The following is an 18,861-nucleotide window of genomic DNA, read 5'->3' as shown; positions in this document are numbered from 1 at the left end:
TGGTAAGTTTTGAATTGTAGTGTTATATGGTAAGTTTTGAATTGTAGTGTTATATGGTAAGTTTTGAATTGTAGTGTTATATGGTATGTTGTTTGGTAAGTTTTGAATTTAATTCAAAACTTACCATATAACACTACGTATTGTTATATAGTATGTTGTTTGGTACGTTTTGAATATAGTATGTTGTTTGGTACGTTTTGAATGATAGTGTTATATGGTAAGTTTTGAATGATAGTGATATATGGTATGTTGTTTGGTAAGTTTTGAATGATAGTGTTATATGGTAAATTTTGAATTGTAGTGTTATATGGTATATTGTTTGGTAAGTTTTGGATGTTAGTGTTATATGTGTTTATAAAGTCTACTTTGTGTTGAATGCTATTCATTAGTTACAATAATAGCAAGATTACTCAACTAATTTCTAACCATTATAATTTGTTTGATTTTGTTGACTGGTATGTAGAATTATCTACATTATTAAATAAATTATTTTTTATTTATTATCTATGTAGCTAGCTTGTCTTGATCAGAGGTTATTGGTAATGTACATTTGACATAGTATAAAAAATCTGTGTTATATACATGTACTAGGAGAACCCTACAAAACACCTGTGGTCAAGTTAAATCAGTATCTTTATTGCAATGGAACTTCTTTAAATACAGTATTTTTAGAATAACACAAAAGTATTGTAATTGCAGTTGCTGAAATCTTCAAGTCCATTTGTTTTAGGCCTAACATTAGTTAAGCCTTTATTTCATAAACAGGTAAATTAACACTGTAACTTGTGTACATTTTTTTGCTTTAGTTTAGTTAAGGTTAAACTTTACCGTACCTAATACTATCAATAAATACTTATAATATTATTCTATGACTTAACATTAGACCTTTTTTTAAAAACTGTGATAAGCTTTTAATATGTTGTTGTACAAAATGTCTACAAGAGTATATTTACATGTTTTTTGTTTACGTCGTTTGAAATGAAGTGCGTGTGCATTTAGATAGTAAGGTATGCGTGCATTTTCAGGATGGACAGAAACTGAGTATTATTATGAGTATCATTTTTTCAAAACAGTTTTACGCTTAATATCATATCAAAATTTAAAAAAAAAAGAAATGTTATTCTTTTGCTCCTCAGAATATCAGAGAATGTTCCTTTAAGTTCAGCTCTGGCCAAATATATTTCACCAAAACACTCCAATGTTGAAGTACAACAACAACTGATGTTTTACCAAGCAGCTGGCATGAAAGCTGTAAAAGTTTTACTGCAAGCTGAATTTGTATCTTCCAGAAAAACAAGGTTAGTTCCTTTAAATTTGTTTCTTTGTTTGATATTCTTACTATTACTTTTGTCAATTATGTATTTGTAACTGTTTTTAAGTGACTATAGATAATGTTTAATTAGTTGTTACATGCTGAAATCTGATAGATAAAAATGTTTCTGTAGGAAAAGTTCAAATTCTTTTATTGATCTGAAGATTCAGAGTTTTTGCTGTTGATGACCTCTAGTATGTTAGAATAAATTTGAACAGCGAGACGTTAAACATTTGCCTTACAGTTAGATGATGTAAACTGAAGCAGTAAACACCGTATCATATATATATTCATCAGGTACGATGAAAGAGATATTTTATTCTGGCCATCAGTTGATGAATTCATTTTACATTTCTTAACAACAGTTCTTAAAAGTAAATATAAAGTCACAAAGGGAAAGACAATACCATTAAATGCCGTTGTAGTTGTTCAACGTTTGACCACATTATACAGATGTGAATAGTTTTGTTTTCTCGTACACCTTTCAAGGTACTATGAATTGGACGTATCTGAGTCTCTGAAAGAGAATCTTCGTGGAAAGACTATTGTAGAATACCCTGTCCTCTATGTTGTTCTCAGTAACCATGCCTCAGGTTATTCTGTTATTGATCCAGGTGAGCCCAGTATGGATGATGAAACAATTAGTAGTACATTTTAAATATTTTCAAACTGAAATTATAATTATACACGTATCATGATTCTAATCCATACCGATTAGTCATTGTAAAAGCATATCTACTCGGTTAAACCAGATATTGCACTAACCTACTGTACTTTTGTACGTTGTTCGTTAATCCTTTACGTGTTGGTAGCCAAGCGGATAAGATTATAACTAGACAAAATATTGAAAAGCTACCTAGAAAATAAATTATTGTAGCAAAATTTGTATAAAGACTTGATTTGGTTTATTGGTTTTAAGGTATTATGAATAAATTTATGTAACAAGTTTCATATACAGCTTTAGAATGAGTGTCTGTCTGTGTGTTGGTGGTAATGTATACAGCTTTAGAATGAGCGTCTGTCTTTGAGTTGGTGGTAATGTATACAGCTTTAGAATGAGTGTCTGTCTGTGAGTTGGTGGTAATGTATACAGTTTAGAATGAGTGTCTGTCTGTAAGTTGGTGGTAATGTATACAGCTTTAGAATGAGCGTCTGTCTTTGAGTTGGTGGTAATGTATTAAAGTTCAAATGTGAACTTTCTGTAAAATAATCTTAAAATACAAAACACTATGACCTGAGCATATTTCAAAATTTATTTAACATTATAATTGCAGTTTTTTGCCATCTTTGTAAATTAGAATATGTACATTATATCAGAAATAAGGCAAAATAGTTGTAGGAAAAGAATGAGAAGAAAATAAACAAAATAGTATGTAGTTTGATATCTTTGTTGCCTATGCGGTTAACTACATATTTCTTAGGTTAGTCTTAAATCAAAATCTTGTGCCATTAATGCAGAATAAGCAAAAAATTAATGAAAAGGTTAAGTTGTCAATCTAACAAAGAGCACTACCTTGAAATGTCATTCTCTTAAAATAAAAATATCAAAATCTTGGTAATTGTTTAAACTATTCTTTAATTAAGACTAACTTAAATCTCCTAAACGGAGGATACTTCACAAGATATTACTGAGGTTGTGGATGAAAATATCATTAACTCCCTCACTGTGACTGGGACAAATGTTTCCCATTGTCTTCCTCTGCTGGTTCCAGGTTCATCACCTTGACTATCATCACTAGATGAAGAGCTAGCATCCTCTTGTCTCACTTCCTCTTCATTATCGAGGGTTTGAACACCACTTGACTCACTTTCACTATTTTCTAAACTATCGGAGGCAAGTGCATCAAGCGTATTGACATTGTATTTAGGGTTACAAATTGCCGCTCTAGCGATGCGGACATGCAGTTGTCGTACATTCCGCATAGGCATCTTGTTAGTTACTGAAGTGGAAAACATTGAGGGAAACCATATATCAACATTAGGTGGGATGCCAATAAATACTTTCCGACTCATTTTACTCCCATACTTTCTGCACGGCAATTTTGAATGAAAATGGGAAGTATTTGTCCCAGTTGCAGTGTGAGAGGGTGGGAGCACTGGGAAATGTATGTCACATTGAAAGGGTGAAGTTACCCAAACAACAATCTTATTATTATAGGTTTTTGTATTTACTAATATACAATTATTTCTAGTGAAATGAAAGTTTTTCTTCATTACCCATTCAAGCTGTCTCCAACCATTATTAGATCATTATTAATAGTGTATATGTTGTACAAATTTAAATTGTTTTGTCTTTTAGACAGTTCATTCTTCTAATAATGAACTGTTTTATCCTGTTAGACAATGGCAGCAAATCAGAAACAGAAAGTAGTGAAGAATCGGAGAGTGACAGTGAAGATTCGGAGAGTGACAGTGAAGATACGGAGAGTGATAAAAAAGATATGGTGAGCGATAAAAAAGATGCGGAGAGTGATAACAAAGATATGGAGAGTGATAAAAAAGATACGGTGAGCGATAAAAAAGATACGGTGAGAGATAAAAAAGATACGGTGAGCGATAACAAAGATACGGAGAGCGATAACAAAGATGCGGAGAGCGATAACAAAGATGCGGAGAGCGATAACAAAGACGCGGAGAGCGATAACAAAGATGCGGTAAGCGCGAACAAAGACACGGAGAGTGATAACAAAGACGCGGAGAGTGATAACAAAGATGCGGAGAGTGATAAAAAAGATACAGAGAGTGATAACAAAGATGCGGTAAGCGATAACAAAGATGCGGTAAGCGATAACAAAAACGCGGAGAATGATGATAAAGATGCGGAGAGTGATGATAAAGATGCGGAGAGCGATAAAAAAGATGCGGAGAGCGATAACAAAGCTGCGGAGAGCGATAACAAAGCTGCGGAGAGCGATAACAAAGATGCAGAGAGCGATAACAAAGATGCAGAGAGCGATAACAAAGATTCAGAGAGTGATAACAACGATTCAGAGAGTGATAACAAAGATGCGGAGAGTGATAAAAAAGATGCGGAGAGTGATAACAAAGATATGGTGAGTCAGAGTTCATCGAAACCCGTAGCAGAAGTAAACAAAGATGAAGTAATGTAATGAAAGGTTTCTGTATTTTTTTATTTTTCACGAGATATAGCTTCTATGAAGTAGGTGCCTAACATTACTATCAAAACTCCCATGAATATTTGTTTATATTTTTTTATTAAAGTCCTGCAGTTTTATTCAAAATAACTATATAGATGTTAGCTTACGACCATGTATGTACATTTTTCTAAAGAATATCCTGGTGATGTTTTTAGTTTTCCAGTCTGTTCAATGAAAAACATCTTATTTTAATATATATCTGACACTCATTTTACACCAGAAGCAGGTTCTGGAACATCCTTCAGATTACATCCCCAGTTACTTAAAAAAACCGTTAGACTTGAGTTGCTCCCCAGCCAATAGTCTTCCATGATGACTAAACATTCAACGCTTGAGAGCAGATAATGCACAACAGATTTAGAAATACTAATAAACATAGCAACAAGTAAATATACAAAATCTGTCAAACGTTCGACAACATTGTGTTAGAAAAAATAACTACGAGAAAAGCTAGTTTTTTTTAAAATTACCTCCTTTACATTTGTTAGTGCAAAATCTTTTTAAGGAAGTCAAAAGTCCTTGGAGTAACACATACAATCATGATGCTTGTGGTTATGTAAAACATGCAGCCCGTATAACATGTATCCACGTACTTTTACGAAAGAAACACCAGGGTGTAAAATATACGACAAATTGTCGGTCGTTGAGGAAACAGATGAATAAGTATGATGTCATTTAATAACTGAGGGTAAACGGACATAAATGATGGAGTGTTTAGTTTTTGTATGTGTTCAGATGCTTTTCAGTTATCATTACTTTCTGAAATATGCAAAATATAATGAGCTTACAGATTATAAGAGCAATTTTTTATAGATATATAGTGCATAACACTAATAATGTATAAAATGTGATTTAATTGCGGTACAAAATGAAAGTCACTTTTCTAAACGGTATAATCATTGTGGTTTCAAAGATTCTGTGACATTTACATATTATTGGTTTTTTATACTGTTTACGCAGTTATGCTTAATCACGAAGTCCTGTGAGATGGTTCTTTGTTTTACTGAGCTGTTGCTTTCTGAATCTAGGCTATCATTTGTGGGTTTTACTGAACTGTTGCTTTCTGAATCTTGGCCATCTGATGTGGGATTTGCTGAAATGTTGCTTTGTGAATCTTGGCTATCATTTGTGGGTTTTACTGAACTGTTGCTTTCTGAATCTTGGCCATCTGATGTGGGATTTGCTGAAATGTTGCTTTGTGAATCTTGGCTATCATTTGTGGGTTTTACTGAACTGTTGCTTTCTGAATCTTGGCCATCTGTTGTGGGATTTGCTGAAATGTTGCTTTGTGAATCTTGGCTATCATTTGTGGGTTTTGCTGAACTGTTGCTTTCTGAATCTTGGCCATCTGTTGTGGGATTTGCTGAAATATTGCTTTCTGAATCTTTGCCATCTGTTGTGGGTTTTTCTGAAATGTTGCTTCCCAAATCTTATGCCATCATTTGTGGGTTTTGCTGAACTGTTGCTTACTGAATCTTAGCCATCTGTCGTGGGATTTGCTGAAATGTTGCTTTGTGAATCTCTGCCATGTATTGTAGGATTTGGTGAAATCTTGCTTTCCGAGTTTACCTTTTGAAAGATAGCATAATATGTGTATGCTCTTTTAGCTTTTGAATGATAGTGTAACACATTTAATGTTGGATAGATTTTGAATGATAGTATTATCTGTGTTTACAAAGTCTACTTTGTGTTGTAGGCTATTCATTAGTTACACTTTAACATTAATTGTAAAAATGTCAATAATGGCAAGAGTTAAGCTGATTTCGAACCATTATAAGTTTTTGGTTTTGTTAGACCGATACGTAAAATTATTTGCAAAACTAGTGAGAAAATATACCCAGCTTGACTTCTATGTTGATGATAAATTCCCTATGAACCACTGGGGGTCCTGAACTATAGGATACAGATTAGTTGAGGGTTAGTATCTAATAGTAACAACAACAAAAAGTAACTTGTTAGCCTTGTGGTTCTAACAGGCTATTAAACAATGATGGATGCCAGACCATTGTTTAGTCTTATCACACATAGTTGCCCAGTTTAGTGTACTTATTGTATCCTTTCCAGTTGTCTCATCCACCAGAGGGTCAGCGATAAGTTTACGTATTTACAACGCTAAAAATCTGGGGTTCAGTTCATGTGGTGGACAGAGTGCAGGTAGCCCAAACTGGACGTCCAAGTATCTATGTAAATTTGTTATGGTTCTCAATGACCACTACGATTGACTTTAATGAAAACAACAACAGATGTTAAAGTTCCCATCATGATTATTTAAAAAATATGAATTCATGTAACAAAACAATTATCCAGAAATTAAGCTTTTCAAATATAAAAATTACACAATGGGCTATCTGTGCTGTGCCCATCACTGGCATCGAAACCCAGTTTTTGGCATTATAAACCTTCAGCTTTACCACAGGACACAAACCATAAACTCTTAGATCCATAGTCTGGCATGTTAACCACTAGGACTTTTAATTAGATACCCTAATATACATTGACAATTAAATACTTTAGTGGGTAGTTATTTTTTATATATATGGATTAAAAATAATTTTAAACCCCGTAATTCTGTTCTTTCTGAATGACAAAACACTATTTTAAAAATTTCAAATACAAATGTTGCCCACAATCAAGTAAGAACTAAGAAATAATAGTGAACACAAGTTGCAAAATTTTTTTATTTACAAATAATTAAAACAGTTCTCGTTAATCCCTACGGTAATGTCAATATTATTGTTTGAGGAGTTTAGGCTGGTACAATATTCATTTGTAAGTTTTATATCAAGCTTTAATAATTAAGTTTAAGCTAAATTTATCTGCAGAACTGAGACAAAATAATTAACTCTCTTCAGTCTGTAAAATTTAACAACGTACTTTATTTCATGTTGTTTTTATGGTAAAAGTAATTCAGTAGCTACATTTGGACAAACTGCATATTTATATTTATTGTCACAAGAACCAAATGAACATTTAAAAAAAAACAACATAAAAACAAAGAAAATGTACATTGTACAACCAAAAATAAAAGTTTGGGGATTAGATTTTCACTCAAAATGAATAATAAAAAGAAGATATAAATAACATCAATCAGTTGCAAAATAACTATAAAAAGATAAAGCATTTCAATTCTTAAGGAAACCGAGTCATATTCAGATGTTTAGTTAATAATAAAATACGCAGGGTGGTGGATATTGAATCGATACTCCAATAATTAATATTGTTTTTAAGAACACTACACCACAATTTTTTTTGCCTGTAAGTCATCCTGAAATAAATTTTCTACAGAACACTTCGTACGTTTCATATAAACTGAATAACGATCTTTAATCGGCACAAAATTAAGGTTTACAGATACGTCGGATTTTTTTAGCTTTAACGATTCCATAATATATAGAAAATTAGGAATGTGTTGGTTAACTGGAATTTGCCAAGTATTATCACAGAAAAAAAAAAAATTTAATTTTGAATAATTCCCATGTTGTGTCATTTATTCATTAGTCAGCCTCCTACATATTGTGAAAATACTTTCTATAAATAAGCACTAATGTTTCCAAGCATACTAGCTCCCGAGTTTTTATTTTAGTAACACTCATAAGATTTACCAATGTAAGTGTGGATTGATATCTTCCTGTTATTCCTCATAATTAATACATCCAAATTTTTAAGTCTAGATCTGGTTGGAATTTATGAAATATAATGGGAGTTAAGTTTTTAGGTGGACCCAAGGCATCTCAAAGACCATCAATATAAAGTTTAGGTAATAATAGGAGAAATTCAAAAAATAATTAGCCACATATTGTTTTAGAGCAGATCTAGAAAAAAATAGTCGAATTTAATATTTATTTTAAAAGTAAACAGACTGTTTTAGACATTTCGAGCTAAAGAACTGATAAATTCAAAATAATTTGTGACTGGCTAAATATTAAACAGCAGTTTAAGACAGAAATGAGATGTTTCAAGAAATTACATTGAAGTACCTTATATTTATTCTTTCCTCTCTGCAAAGTCAGCACAACTACATAAAGCTTTGGTACCGTATCCGCGCGATTCAAAAATACATAGAAGTGCCAATCCTTGATGTCCTCTATCAGCTTATAACTTGATTATATGAAGAGTGTGAAAAAAAGTTTAATTTAAAAAATGTCACTTCATAATAATTGGTTCATGTCTCGAGTCTCATACTCTGCTTTCTTATACTTTAAAGAAGTGTTCCACATAATATCAACCACATTGAGAAACTAGAGAAATACTTATTCAAACTTGTCAGTTCACCAGGGACTGTGTCAGAAACACACAAGGATAAGGACCGGAAAAGAAACAGAATTAATTGGTTCATGTCTCGAGTCTCATACTCTGCTTTCTTATATTTTAAAGAAGTGTTCCACATAATATCAACCACATTGAGAAACTAGAGAAATACTTATTCAAACTTGTCAGTTCACCAGGGACTGTGTCAGAAACACACAAGGATAAGGACCGGAAAAGAAACAGAATCAATTGGTTCATGCTAAATCACTTAATCAACTGTTGTCGTATTTACAAAAACGGAGGGTCCAAGGAAATATTCTGTGCCAAACTGGGAATCAAAATTATTAAATAAAAGAAATCAATACTGGAATGGATCATCACTAAGGAAGTAATTGTATTAAGGAATCAAGTGAGGAGGTACTAATCAAAAGGTTGGTTGCAGAAAAGTGTACAGTTTGCTTTGTCAGTCAATAATGTTGACTGTTGACTGATGCCTACTTATTGCAGTGTACATCAAACAAAATTTACAATAACAAAGAGGATGGACGACCTTACAAACTGTTACATTCCACACGTCATAGCTACTGGTTTGGCCCGAAATAAATCACTGGTATTTTCACAGAGCCCTATAATCCAGGTGCTTTCCAACAGAATCCATCACTGTTCATGTTATAATACATGTTTGAGGACAAAAGATTCAAATCACAACTAAATAATATTTTGGTTTACAAAGTTAGTTGGTAATACATTATAAAATCAGGTTTGTTACAGAATTTTTTTACGTTCATTGGATAAAAGAATCTGCTCAAGTATCCAGAAAATTTTCGGATGAGCCACTTACGAAAATGGGTTATGGAAATAGTTTCTGTTCTAGTAATTCACTTTATTCTGATAAATAGTAAATTATGCTTTCCTGTTCTGCAAACTATTGCTTTGAATTATTATGACACACAGTACCAATAATCACTAAATAAACTTTACTAAAGGTTAAACAGCAGAATTGTTTAATAACCTCCATATTGGGCACTACTGTAATAAACATTATCAAACTTCCCTCCAGCACTGAAAAGATTTAAGGTTTTTTTATTTGTAAATACTATTAACAATTAAAGGAAAAACTGTAACAGCTGATATTCTAATGAATGGCTAACAATTTATCACTTAAAAACAACAAAGTCACCATTAGCGTATTTTCTAATCAGTTCTTTTTAGTCATTTTAAACAAAAATTCAGAGTGAAGCTATGTATATACAAGACTATCAAGAAATATTTTAAGGAACTCATGTAAACCAATCATGAAATTAACATCACAACGTAACAGCACCATTTTCTAATAGATGAGCCATAAGGCACAGGTTCCTTTATTTTACACATGGAAGCTATTGACCAGCACTAGTGTAAGGCTTAATAATAATTTTATACAGTTACATCACCAATACATATGTACACATATACAGAAATGTATACGAATATTTACACATTTGAATATTTTAACCTACCTTTACTCATAAACTACAAACCTCAGAGTAGGAACTATACATATCTCACCTTTCTCGTAAAAAAAAAGTATTTTATATCTAACACGTATGTATAGTGTAAAATAAAAAAAGGAATTCAATGCAGTAACAGCTGTTTATTAGACATTTTCCTCCTTGGTTTATATCTCTAATTTTGATAAAAAGTTTAGAAAAAATTACCATTACACTCCAGACATATATATAATTTTTTTTATATTTTAATCACTTTGAGGCTTCCTCAGGGTTAATATAAAGGGTCGTTTTTTCTAAACTTTTTATCGAAATGTGTAAATCCTCCAGTATGCACTACAAATTTTGAAAGACAACAAAAAATATCCTAACTTTGATATTTTTCTTATAACAAAAAATCAATCAAAGCATTTCATGTGGTTTTTCTACATTTTACAAAATGATATTTCGAGTGAATAACTTTCATGCATAAAGGACATTTCTTTTCATTACTTTATAAATTTGGCAACGAGACACAGATGTAGAAAAACGAAAGAGAGAAAGGATGATGATGATGAAAAAAAAAGGAGCATACTCTCGTAGAAGTTCTTATAATTGAGATTGTGATTGCCGATTTCTCAATGTTTTCTGAACCATAGAAGTCTTTACTAAGTTTGTAATCTCTGCGCTCCACTGGTGATTATTTCACTTTCCAAAAAGTGGTCTCACGAAAACTTCTACACCAATCTCTACTTATGACTTCACGTCCCCTCTTTACGATCTGGTTTAAAATGGTTTCCATCAACTGAAGTTGTAAAGATTAAATTTTTTACAAATTTTGAGCACCAGGAGAGTTCCATATTGTCACTTCTTCACTCAAATGTCATCAGATTGGCTGGTGGCTAAACAACAAAAATTACAATTACGATACATAGAAAAATAGAAAATGAATGCTTTGCCAATCAAAAGGCATAGAAAACATTAAGGGTTTATTTACTGACAAAACAACTTACTTTATTTGATAGGTAATGTTTCCGGCTACCACCCCCCTTCAAATCTAAACAGATGAGTGCCCGGGTCTTACAGCCCCTTGTCTCACCAGTAGTGTTCTACATGATGACCATTGTTACGGACTATTGGTCTTCGGCAAAATTACCACTGCAGGATGCTTTTGGGCAATACACTGAGATCATTGTTGTTCCCTCATTACATACCTTCCAAGTTTTATAAGTTGTGTGTGGAAGGACTCATGAAGATACGTTTGAGAAACCCAAAGATACAGATGTTTGATAAGAGCATAGCAGGAATCCCCAATCGTACTTGCATCTTACGTAAAAATTGGCATGTTAACTGGATGCTTTGTCCTACTGGAACTGTGTTTCAATTGTATCCAATGAAAGTGTTCCCTCATTCTTTAGTGATGTCAACATATTAGCCCTATAATATGTAGAGTACACTTTGGCATTTTTGCTGCCACTCACAGAAATCCTTTAAGCAAAAATAAAAATAATTTGTGAGATGCGCTATACATCACCTTAAATGTTGCATCCATCACCAGCAGAACAATAATAAAATTGGCTGGACTCTTGCAGACACTTCAGTAGGCATATGCTTTGCCAATGTGACAACTTATTATCTTTAATCATATGCTAGAAGTCGTACAGCTTTGGACAACTGGTTTACTGCTCAACCACGTTCTTTAAGAGAAGTTTACGAACACAGCCATTGTGTTGCTTTTGTAGGCCTGAATCTGCGTGAATTATCTTGTTTACGGTTCCAAAGGACAACTGTAGGCAACTGTGGTTTGGGTTACTCCTAGTGACAAACTCTTACTTTCTTCACAACCTCTGGTGTGCAACTGGTAGCATGTTATGTAGTAGCCTACTGTAACACCACAATTATATATAAACTTACCATCAGAGACCTTTGTGTTAGAAATACCTGTAATTAAACTCGGGGGGGGGGGGATAAAACTTAGGCAACACTTGAACTTACAAATCATCTCATTTCATATCGAACTGCAACAAGAGAATAAGGGTTTTTAACCTATTTAGTGACAGGCCACAGAAGTGGTCAGGAGCAAGGTGATTGGATATGGAAACTGTTACCATAGGACATGAACAACCATCAGTATTATTTGAATAATATGAGAATAAAAATAAAAACATTTCATACTGCAATAAAAAGTTCTGTTAAGGTATTTACTTACACTGCAAAGCATAGACACAACAGCTAGAAATATACATAGTCTGGAAAGAAATTAATTGGGATAATGCACTAAAAACAACTTATGCTAATAAAAAAACACCCTATATCACAACTAGATAATCAGGTAATAATCAATACATTCTGTGAAAGTAATTTTTTTTATAAATTTTTATGATCAAAGCAAATATGATTCAAAAGACAACTGTCATGCTGATTCCCCCTAAGTTTTCTTTCATTATGTTTGATATAACCTAAAATCAAAGGTATCAATTACAAAATTATTTTTTAAGTATAGAAGCTTCAAGTCTACTATATATATATTTTATCCCTTCAAAATTACCGGAAAAATTTAAGGAAAAATTACTCACTAATAAATTAAATTAAAAACACATTAAAGGCTTGCATTTTATGTAAATGTTTTTCATAGTATTTTCAATATAGATAACAGATGTTACTTTGTTGATTTTTTTTTATTGTTCCCAGGTTTTGAAATTTGAATTCCACCATTTGCTTTAAAAAAAGTTTAACAATACCAGATGACTCTTCTAGCTTTATTTTATAATAAATACTTGTTCAATCGGCAAAATCACAGACCCAATCTCGAGTTCATGATAACTTTAAAAAATTACTTTTACCAACATGTGCATATAACATGACTGTCTTTTTTTTTCTGCTCTAATACTAGCCTTGCATTCAGTGATATGCACATGGGGTGGCTGGGTAGGCTCAAGTCCCTGCCCTTATTTCGCTGTCATAAAAACTATCAACAACTATGAAAAGGTACACCTGATTCCATACTTTACTTGTTGAGAGTTACAAGGAAAAAAAAAGATTTTAGTGTTAAAATGAAAGACAGACATGAACTTGTAGGTCTTTACAGTGAAATAATATTAGTGATATGCTTTGAAGTGTTAATACACAATATTTCACTTTTTAGTGTTAGATCCTCAATAATGTTTATAACAGCAGTTGAAGAGGAATATAAGACGATGTGTTTCTATGGTTTTTTACCCTATGTGTATCATAGGCAACCCACAGTCTCAAAAAAATAATAAACGAGGCTTGCCTCGCAATGCTTAAAAAGTACCATCTTTTGTTAATTGTTTCTCAGTGATTTCTTAGATTAAAATTAATATACATTTAATGGGTAAAAATTATCTTTACATTTTTCTTTGACTGCATGGAACATATGAAAAGCAGAGAGCATTAAAAGGGCAGGGACTCGTACCTGGTTATCATATTGACTGGTAGCATCGTGAAGGTGACGGCACCACTCAACAGCCTTGGCTTTGGTTCCAGTTCGGAACTTGTAGACGTTCCCTTTCAATGGATCACTTAGCTGGAAAGTATCGGACTGCTGGGAGTTTTCACTTCGAACAACCATCCAGCCCACAATTGATGACATCTTACTTGCAGTGGACTTGAACTGCTCAGAGACATGAATTGGTGTACAAAACCATAACAAAAGAAAACATGGTATTAAAGAATAAACATACCATCTGTTGTTGTTCGTTACGCAAGTGCTCATCAAATTTTTTTAAAAACTTTATATTAATTTACTTTTTGTTGAAATATGATAGAAAGTCTAAAAACTGAAATACACATATTTGTTTAGCATATAAGACCTTAAATAAGAGTTGTTTGTATTATAGAATGTTATAGAAGAGTTAAAGGGGGATCTGAGATATTTAACCCTTTAAACATGGGCGGATAAGATTACCATCGACTTGGGAAGGATATTTATGGAACAAAAATATGGTAACTCTGAGCATTCCTCTAGAAAACCTCATAAGATTTTGTTAAAATTTATAAGTATTTTCTACAAGCGTTACGAAAGGGTTAATAGAATTGGTTCCTATTTTACAAGTTAAACGTGAAGTAAGAAACAGATTTTTTTCTTTGAAGGGTGAATATTTGGTTGATTTGCTTTTAATTTTATAAAAGAAAGCACTTATAACTGTAAGTCTAAGCAAGTTAAGGAAGGAATGCTTATAGTACAGACAATTAAACAAACAGTGATGAAAACAAAAATGATTTAATTAAACAGAAACTACATATATGAACATAACCACACTAGTTCAACCTCAATGTAAGTTTTTGAATAAAATAAAAAAGTGTTTATCCTCCTGTTATCAATGAAGTTCATGTTTATATCAACTGATGTTTACTGATCTATCCTAAAAAGAAACATTAATTGAAGGTAATTTTTGTGATACCCAATTATTTCAATTCAAGTCGACTAAATATCTTCTGTCAGATGTTCAGCAAAATTGCATTTTCCTCGCTTTGTGATTTAATTATAATACAAGTTCCATTTATATATATATTTTTTTATAAAGAAGTAATTTCCTTATAACTTTACTGTTCTAGACCTATAAACATATACGGGGTATCTGAAAGATCTGGAAACGCAGATGATCTGTAACTTTTCTTAACTTTAACATATGTGACTGATTATTGCAATGTCAAACCATTAGAAAGTTGAGTTAATCCCAATATTAATCCACACTTGTTTTGAATTACAATGACAGCAGGTGTAAAATCTGTTGAAGTGCTTATGGTTCCACACTTTTTGGACACCATGTATACATTACCAAAAGTTAATCCACACTTTTTGGATACCATATATACATTATCAAAACAGGAAAAGTAGAATGCCACAGAAAATCTGCTCAATAAATCACTGTTCAAAATGGTGATTTGTTTTCACATTACCAAACAATTAATGTACTCGGTTCTTTAATAAATTCTTTTTTTTTTTTTTGCTTAAGAATTTAGAGATCAACAACAAACACTTGAGTTGGATTTTAAAATCCTGCCAGCTACTGTACAATAAATATGTATAATTTTAGTAATGTCAGTGACATTATATTTGATCAACTGAAACTTACATCTGCCCTTTCATGTCCTCTCAGAGTTTTTGGAGAAAAGTAAATCAAGGATGTTCCCCACAGGCTTACCCAATACCTCATCCAAGATGAAACCTAAAACAACACATAGTCATAAGGGTTTGTTTTTTTTACACTTATATATATAATTAAACCTTACACACTTATAAAGAGAAAAATTAGTCTAGTTATGTGTGCTGTAATCCCTTCTGGTTAAACAAGTTCAGCTTTATTTTGAGAAAGTGTTTTAATTTTTAATAAATCTCAATTCCAAACACTTGTTGTTGTTTTTTTTTCACTTGTTCATAACTTAATAAACTAAGAGCTTGCTTTATTTTAATATCCAGTAATAAATGCATTGTTATTACAAAACCATATGTGGCAATGGTGAAAATGTTAAAAAGAAAGGAATAATGCAAAAATCACATTATAAAAATTGAATAGAAAAGTATGACCCATAATTCCCTGCCTTAAAAAAACGAGTTACAAATGAATATTGCATCAACATGGGCAATAACTTTTTATAATCCATAAAGCTAAGGCTATATACAGTTTAACAACCAGTTTCATCTTTCACTATAGTTCAACCATAACTTACACCCATAACAACTAACGCAAATAAAACAAGGATAACTTTACTTTTCACACTTACTATGTTTAAGTGCAAATATATCCAATGAACTATTTGTGCTGTGTTCGCAATGGGAATTGGACCCTGAATTTTAATGTTATAGGCCCAGAAGGTTACCATTTAAGACAATAAATCATAACTTACAAAATGAGTTAGAAAAAGATGACAAGAGGTAGGAATAAAATTAAAAATTATCCCATAAAAGTAGCTAGTAGTAACAACGAAAGGTAAAATTTATTAAAGAGCTATGAAGTTTAAAGTTTGAATACTTTAACTGCAAATTAGCAAGTAATTAATTAGGTCTTAGCTTACATATCTGAAAATATACCCCACCCCCTTTAAATGATTAAATAGGTCAATAGGCTAAATAGTTTTTCTTTTTTTGTGTTAATAGATAACAATAAAAACTTAATCAGCAAGAAGAAGAACAAATAAGCAAATAATGAAATAAAAGACAATGATTTATAAGCACAATGAAGTGTGTTTTTTTGGGGGGGAGGGAACATGTTACTTACTTCGACAGAACATTGATCATACTTGAAGGAAGACAGACCAATGTTCCGTCAAAACATGTAGTATGTTCCCCCAAAATAAAACCACTTTATTATGTTTATAAATCTTTGTATGTCATTTCACTATTATTTTAGCATAATGTCCTTCCATACACAAGAAAATAAATGTTTATAATATTATAATAATATTTCACGCACAAGCTTTAGAAACTAAAGGATACTAAGACTTGTTTGTTTTGAATTTCGTGCAAAGCTACACGAGGGCTATCTGCACTAGCTGTCCCGAATTTAGCAGTGTAAGACTAGAGGGAAGGCAACTAGTCATCACCACCCACCGCCAACTCTTGGGCTACCAACGAATAGTGGGATTGACCATCACATTATAATGCCCCCACGGCTGAAAGGGCGAGCATGTTTGGTGGGCCGGGGATTAGAACCCGTGACTCTCAGATTGCGAGTCGAGCGCCCTAACCACCTGGCTATGCTGGGCCGATAGTAAGACTTAAACAACTAAAAATAATAGTGTTTGTATAAATAACCAAGAAAGAAACAAATGTCACCTATAACACCAAAATCTCACTTACTGCTGGTTTTTTGCCTTCCTTGAGCAATGTTTTCCGCTTAAGACATCCTTGAAACCTAATTTGTCCATCAATGAATTCTTGGGGTAGCTCTTCTGAGCCACTGATTACAGAAAAAATTAAACTTGTTAAGATCAAATTATCAAAAATTTAAATACATTCACAAAAGCAATAAAATGAATTACGTTTTTACTGTGTTTCGACAATTTTTTGGAAAAGAAAAACATCTTTTCTTTATTCTTTAATTTCTCTACCCACAAGCTTAATTTAAATATATATATATATAGTTCTGGCATCAAAAGAAAACAATTAGGACTTTAGATCTATAAATATGGCTAATTCTATCAATAAAAAAATCACAAAATGTATCTTTTACCTCTGAGCGACATCTGTACAAAATATTGATGTACAATGTCTTATGACTCTCAAAAAAAGCCAATCTTTCCATGATTCTTACATTGATTTTTTTGGGACAGTTTTATCTTTTATTTAAGTCAAATGGTAACAAGTTAATAAAGAAACAATCTGAACTTTGTTCACAATCACCTTATGCACAACTACTACTCAAGACTTATTATGTAACTAAGTTTGGCAACAAAAAAAATGAAAAAATTAATATTTTCCCATGAACTTTAATCATCTTAATATTTTTCTGTATTGCTAATACCAAACTGTTTAATTATTAAACTTGTTAACAAAAAGAAATACTGACTTTTCACGACCATAGAGGTCACTTCAATCTTAATTAGAATTTTGGAGGCAGGCCTACAAAATGACCAAGTTCAATAATCCAAAATTATTTTTTAAATCTCAATATATCACTGGCTACCGACTGTGACTAGTATAAGTAAATTACTGTATTCAATCCATTTACACACTCAGAACTCCAACTTGACCAGTTAAATGATTGCATGGAAATAAACAAGGCATTTGACTAGAGAAAAGATCTAATCTGTGTTTAAATGTTAAGCTAAGAAAGAAAAATGTGTCAATAAAGCACATTTACTAGGGCCGTTGAAAGAAATAAACATCTAGATAAAAACAAACCCACCTGGTATGTTTAAGTGGAAGGAAGAAATCAGAGCTTTCGTCCACATGCTCTAATCCATTATTAATTTCTGTAGATGAAAAAACAACAACACAAAAGAGATTATATAAAAGGTACATAAATAACCAAAATAGCTTATACTAGTAACAAGCTTACATTGACCCCTTGCTTATCCTAGTGGCATACTTAGTATGTCTACTATTTCTGTTTCCAGACACAAGGATAAGGATTTTGTGAGTCTGATGATGTAAGAAAATATACGATAAATCAATCAAATACTTTGCCAAATATTCCAATTTTCCTAGGATCAAAAAAATGCCTGGTTATGATAAAAAAAATATTCTCTTAGACTTCTGAAATGGTACTAGTTAAATAAAAATCCTGAAACATCTGTAAACAATGAATTATTTGATTTAAAATTTGAGCTAAATAACGGAAACACTGTTCTGAAGATACCTCAATGACAAAACGTAAAAAATAAGTTTTTCAAGCCTTACCTCCTTGATCTGGACCTAAAGATGATGCCCTCGAAAGCTGCGGAGATATTTCTAAAACACTGTCATCTAGTAGATGTCTCAATTTACATACATTTGTTGACTGAAGACTATAAAATAACAAGTTAGTAGTGTTTTTTATTATTTTGTTATTATAACAACAACACTGTAGCAACCATTTAAATCTAGAAATGTTGTATTAGTAAGTTAGATCACTGTGAAAATAAAAATAAAAAATAACGACTTCTGTTGTTGACAGAAAGACAAAAAAAAAGTTTTAGTTAGCCATTACAGGTTGAATTATTATAATGTGTT

General features: G+C 32.0%; 2 protein-coding genes across 2 annotated transcripts in view; one reads left to right on the top strand and one right to left on the bottom strand.

Moving 5' to 3' along the window:
- LOC106468492 (surface protein-like) overlaps positions 1–4,477 on the top strand; it is a 12,616-nt gene extending 8,139 nt beyond the window's left edge. The window contains exons 6-8 of the mRNA XM_022396831.1: positions 1,137–1,298; positions 1,802–1,926; positions 3,653–4,477. Coding sequence (XP_022252539.1) covers positions 1,137–1,298; positions 1,802–1,926; positions 3,653–4,422 — 1,057 coding nt within the window. The 3' untranslated portion in view covers positions 4,423–4,477. The remainder of the gene's footprint in view (positions 1–1,136; positions 1,299–1,801; positions 1,927–3,652) is intronic.
- A 2,847-nt stretch (positions 4,478–7,324) lies between these two features.
- Positions 7,325–18,861, bottom strand: part of LOC106468491 (ras-specific guanine nucleotide-releasing factor RalGPS1-like) — a 51,773-nt gene continuing 40,236 nt past the window's right edge. Inside the window, exons 11-16 of the mRNA XM_022396828.1 lie at positions 18,550–18,656; positions 18,056–18,122; positions 17,008–17,107; positions 15,284–15,376; positions 13,621–13,818; positions 7,325–11,086 (exon numbers count right to left, since the gene is read on the bottom strand). Of these exons, the coding sequence (XP_022252536.1) occupies positions 11,057–11,086; positions 13,621–13,818; positions 15,284–15,376; positions 17,008–17,107; positions 18,056–18,122; positions 18,550–18,656 (595 nt within the window). The 3' untranslated portion in view covers positions 7,325–11,056. The remainder of the gene's footprint in view (positions 11,087–13,620; positions 13,819–15,283; positions 15,377–17,007; positions 17,108–18,055; positions 18,123–18,549; positions 18,657–18,861) is intronic.

The sequence above is a fragment of the Limulus polyphemus genome, unplaced genomic scaffold (genome assembly GCF_000517525.1).
Source record: "Limulus polyphemus unplaced genomic scaffold, Limulus_polyphemus-2.1.2 Scaffold3025, whole genome shotgun sequence".
Classification (NCBI taxonomy): domain Eukaryota; kingdom Metazoa; phylum Arthropoda; class Merostomata; order Xiphosura; family Limulidae; genus Limulus; species Limulus polyphemus.
The sequence above is the reverse complement of the archived record's forward strand: the minus strand, read 5'-3'. Positions and strand labels throughout refer to the sequence as shown.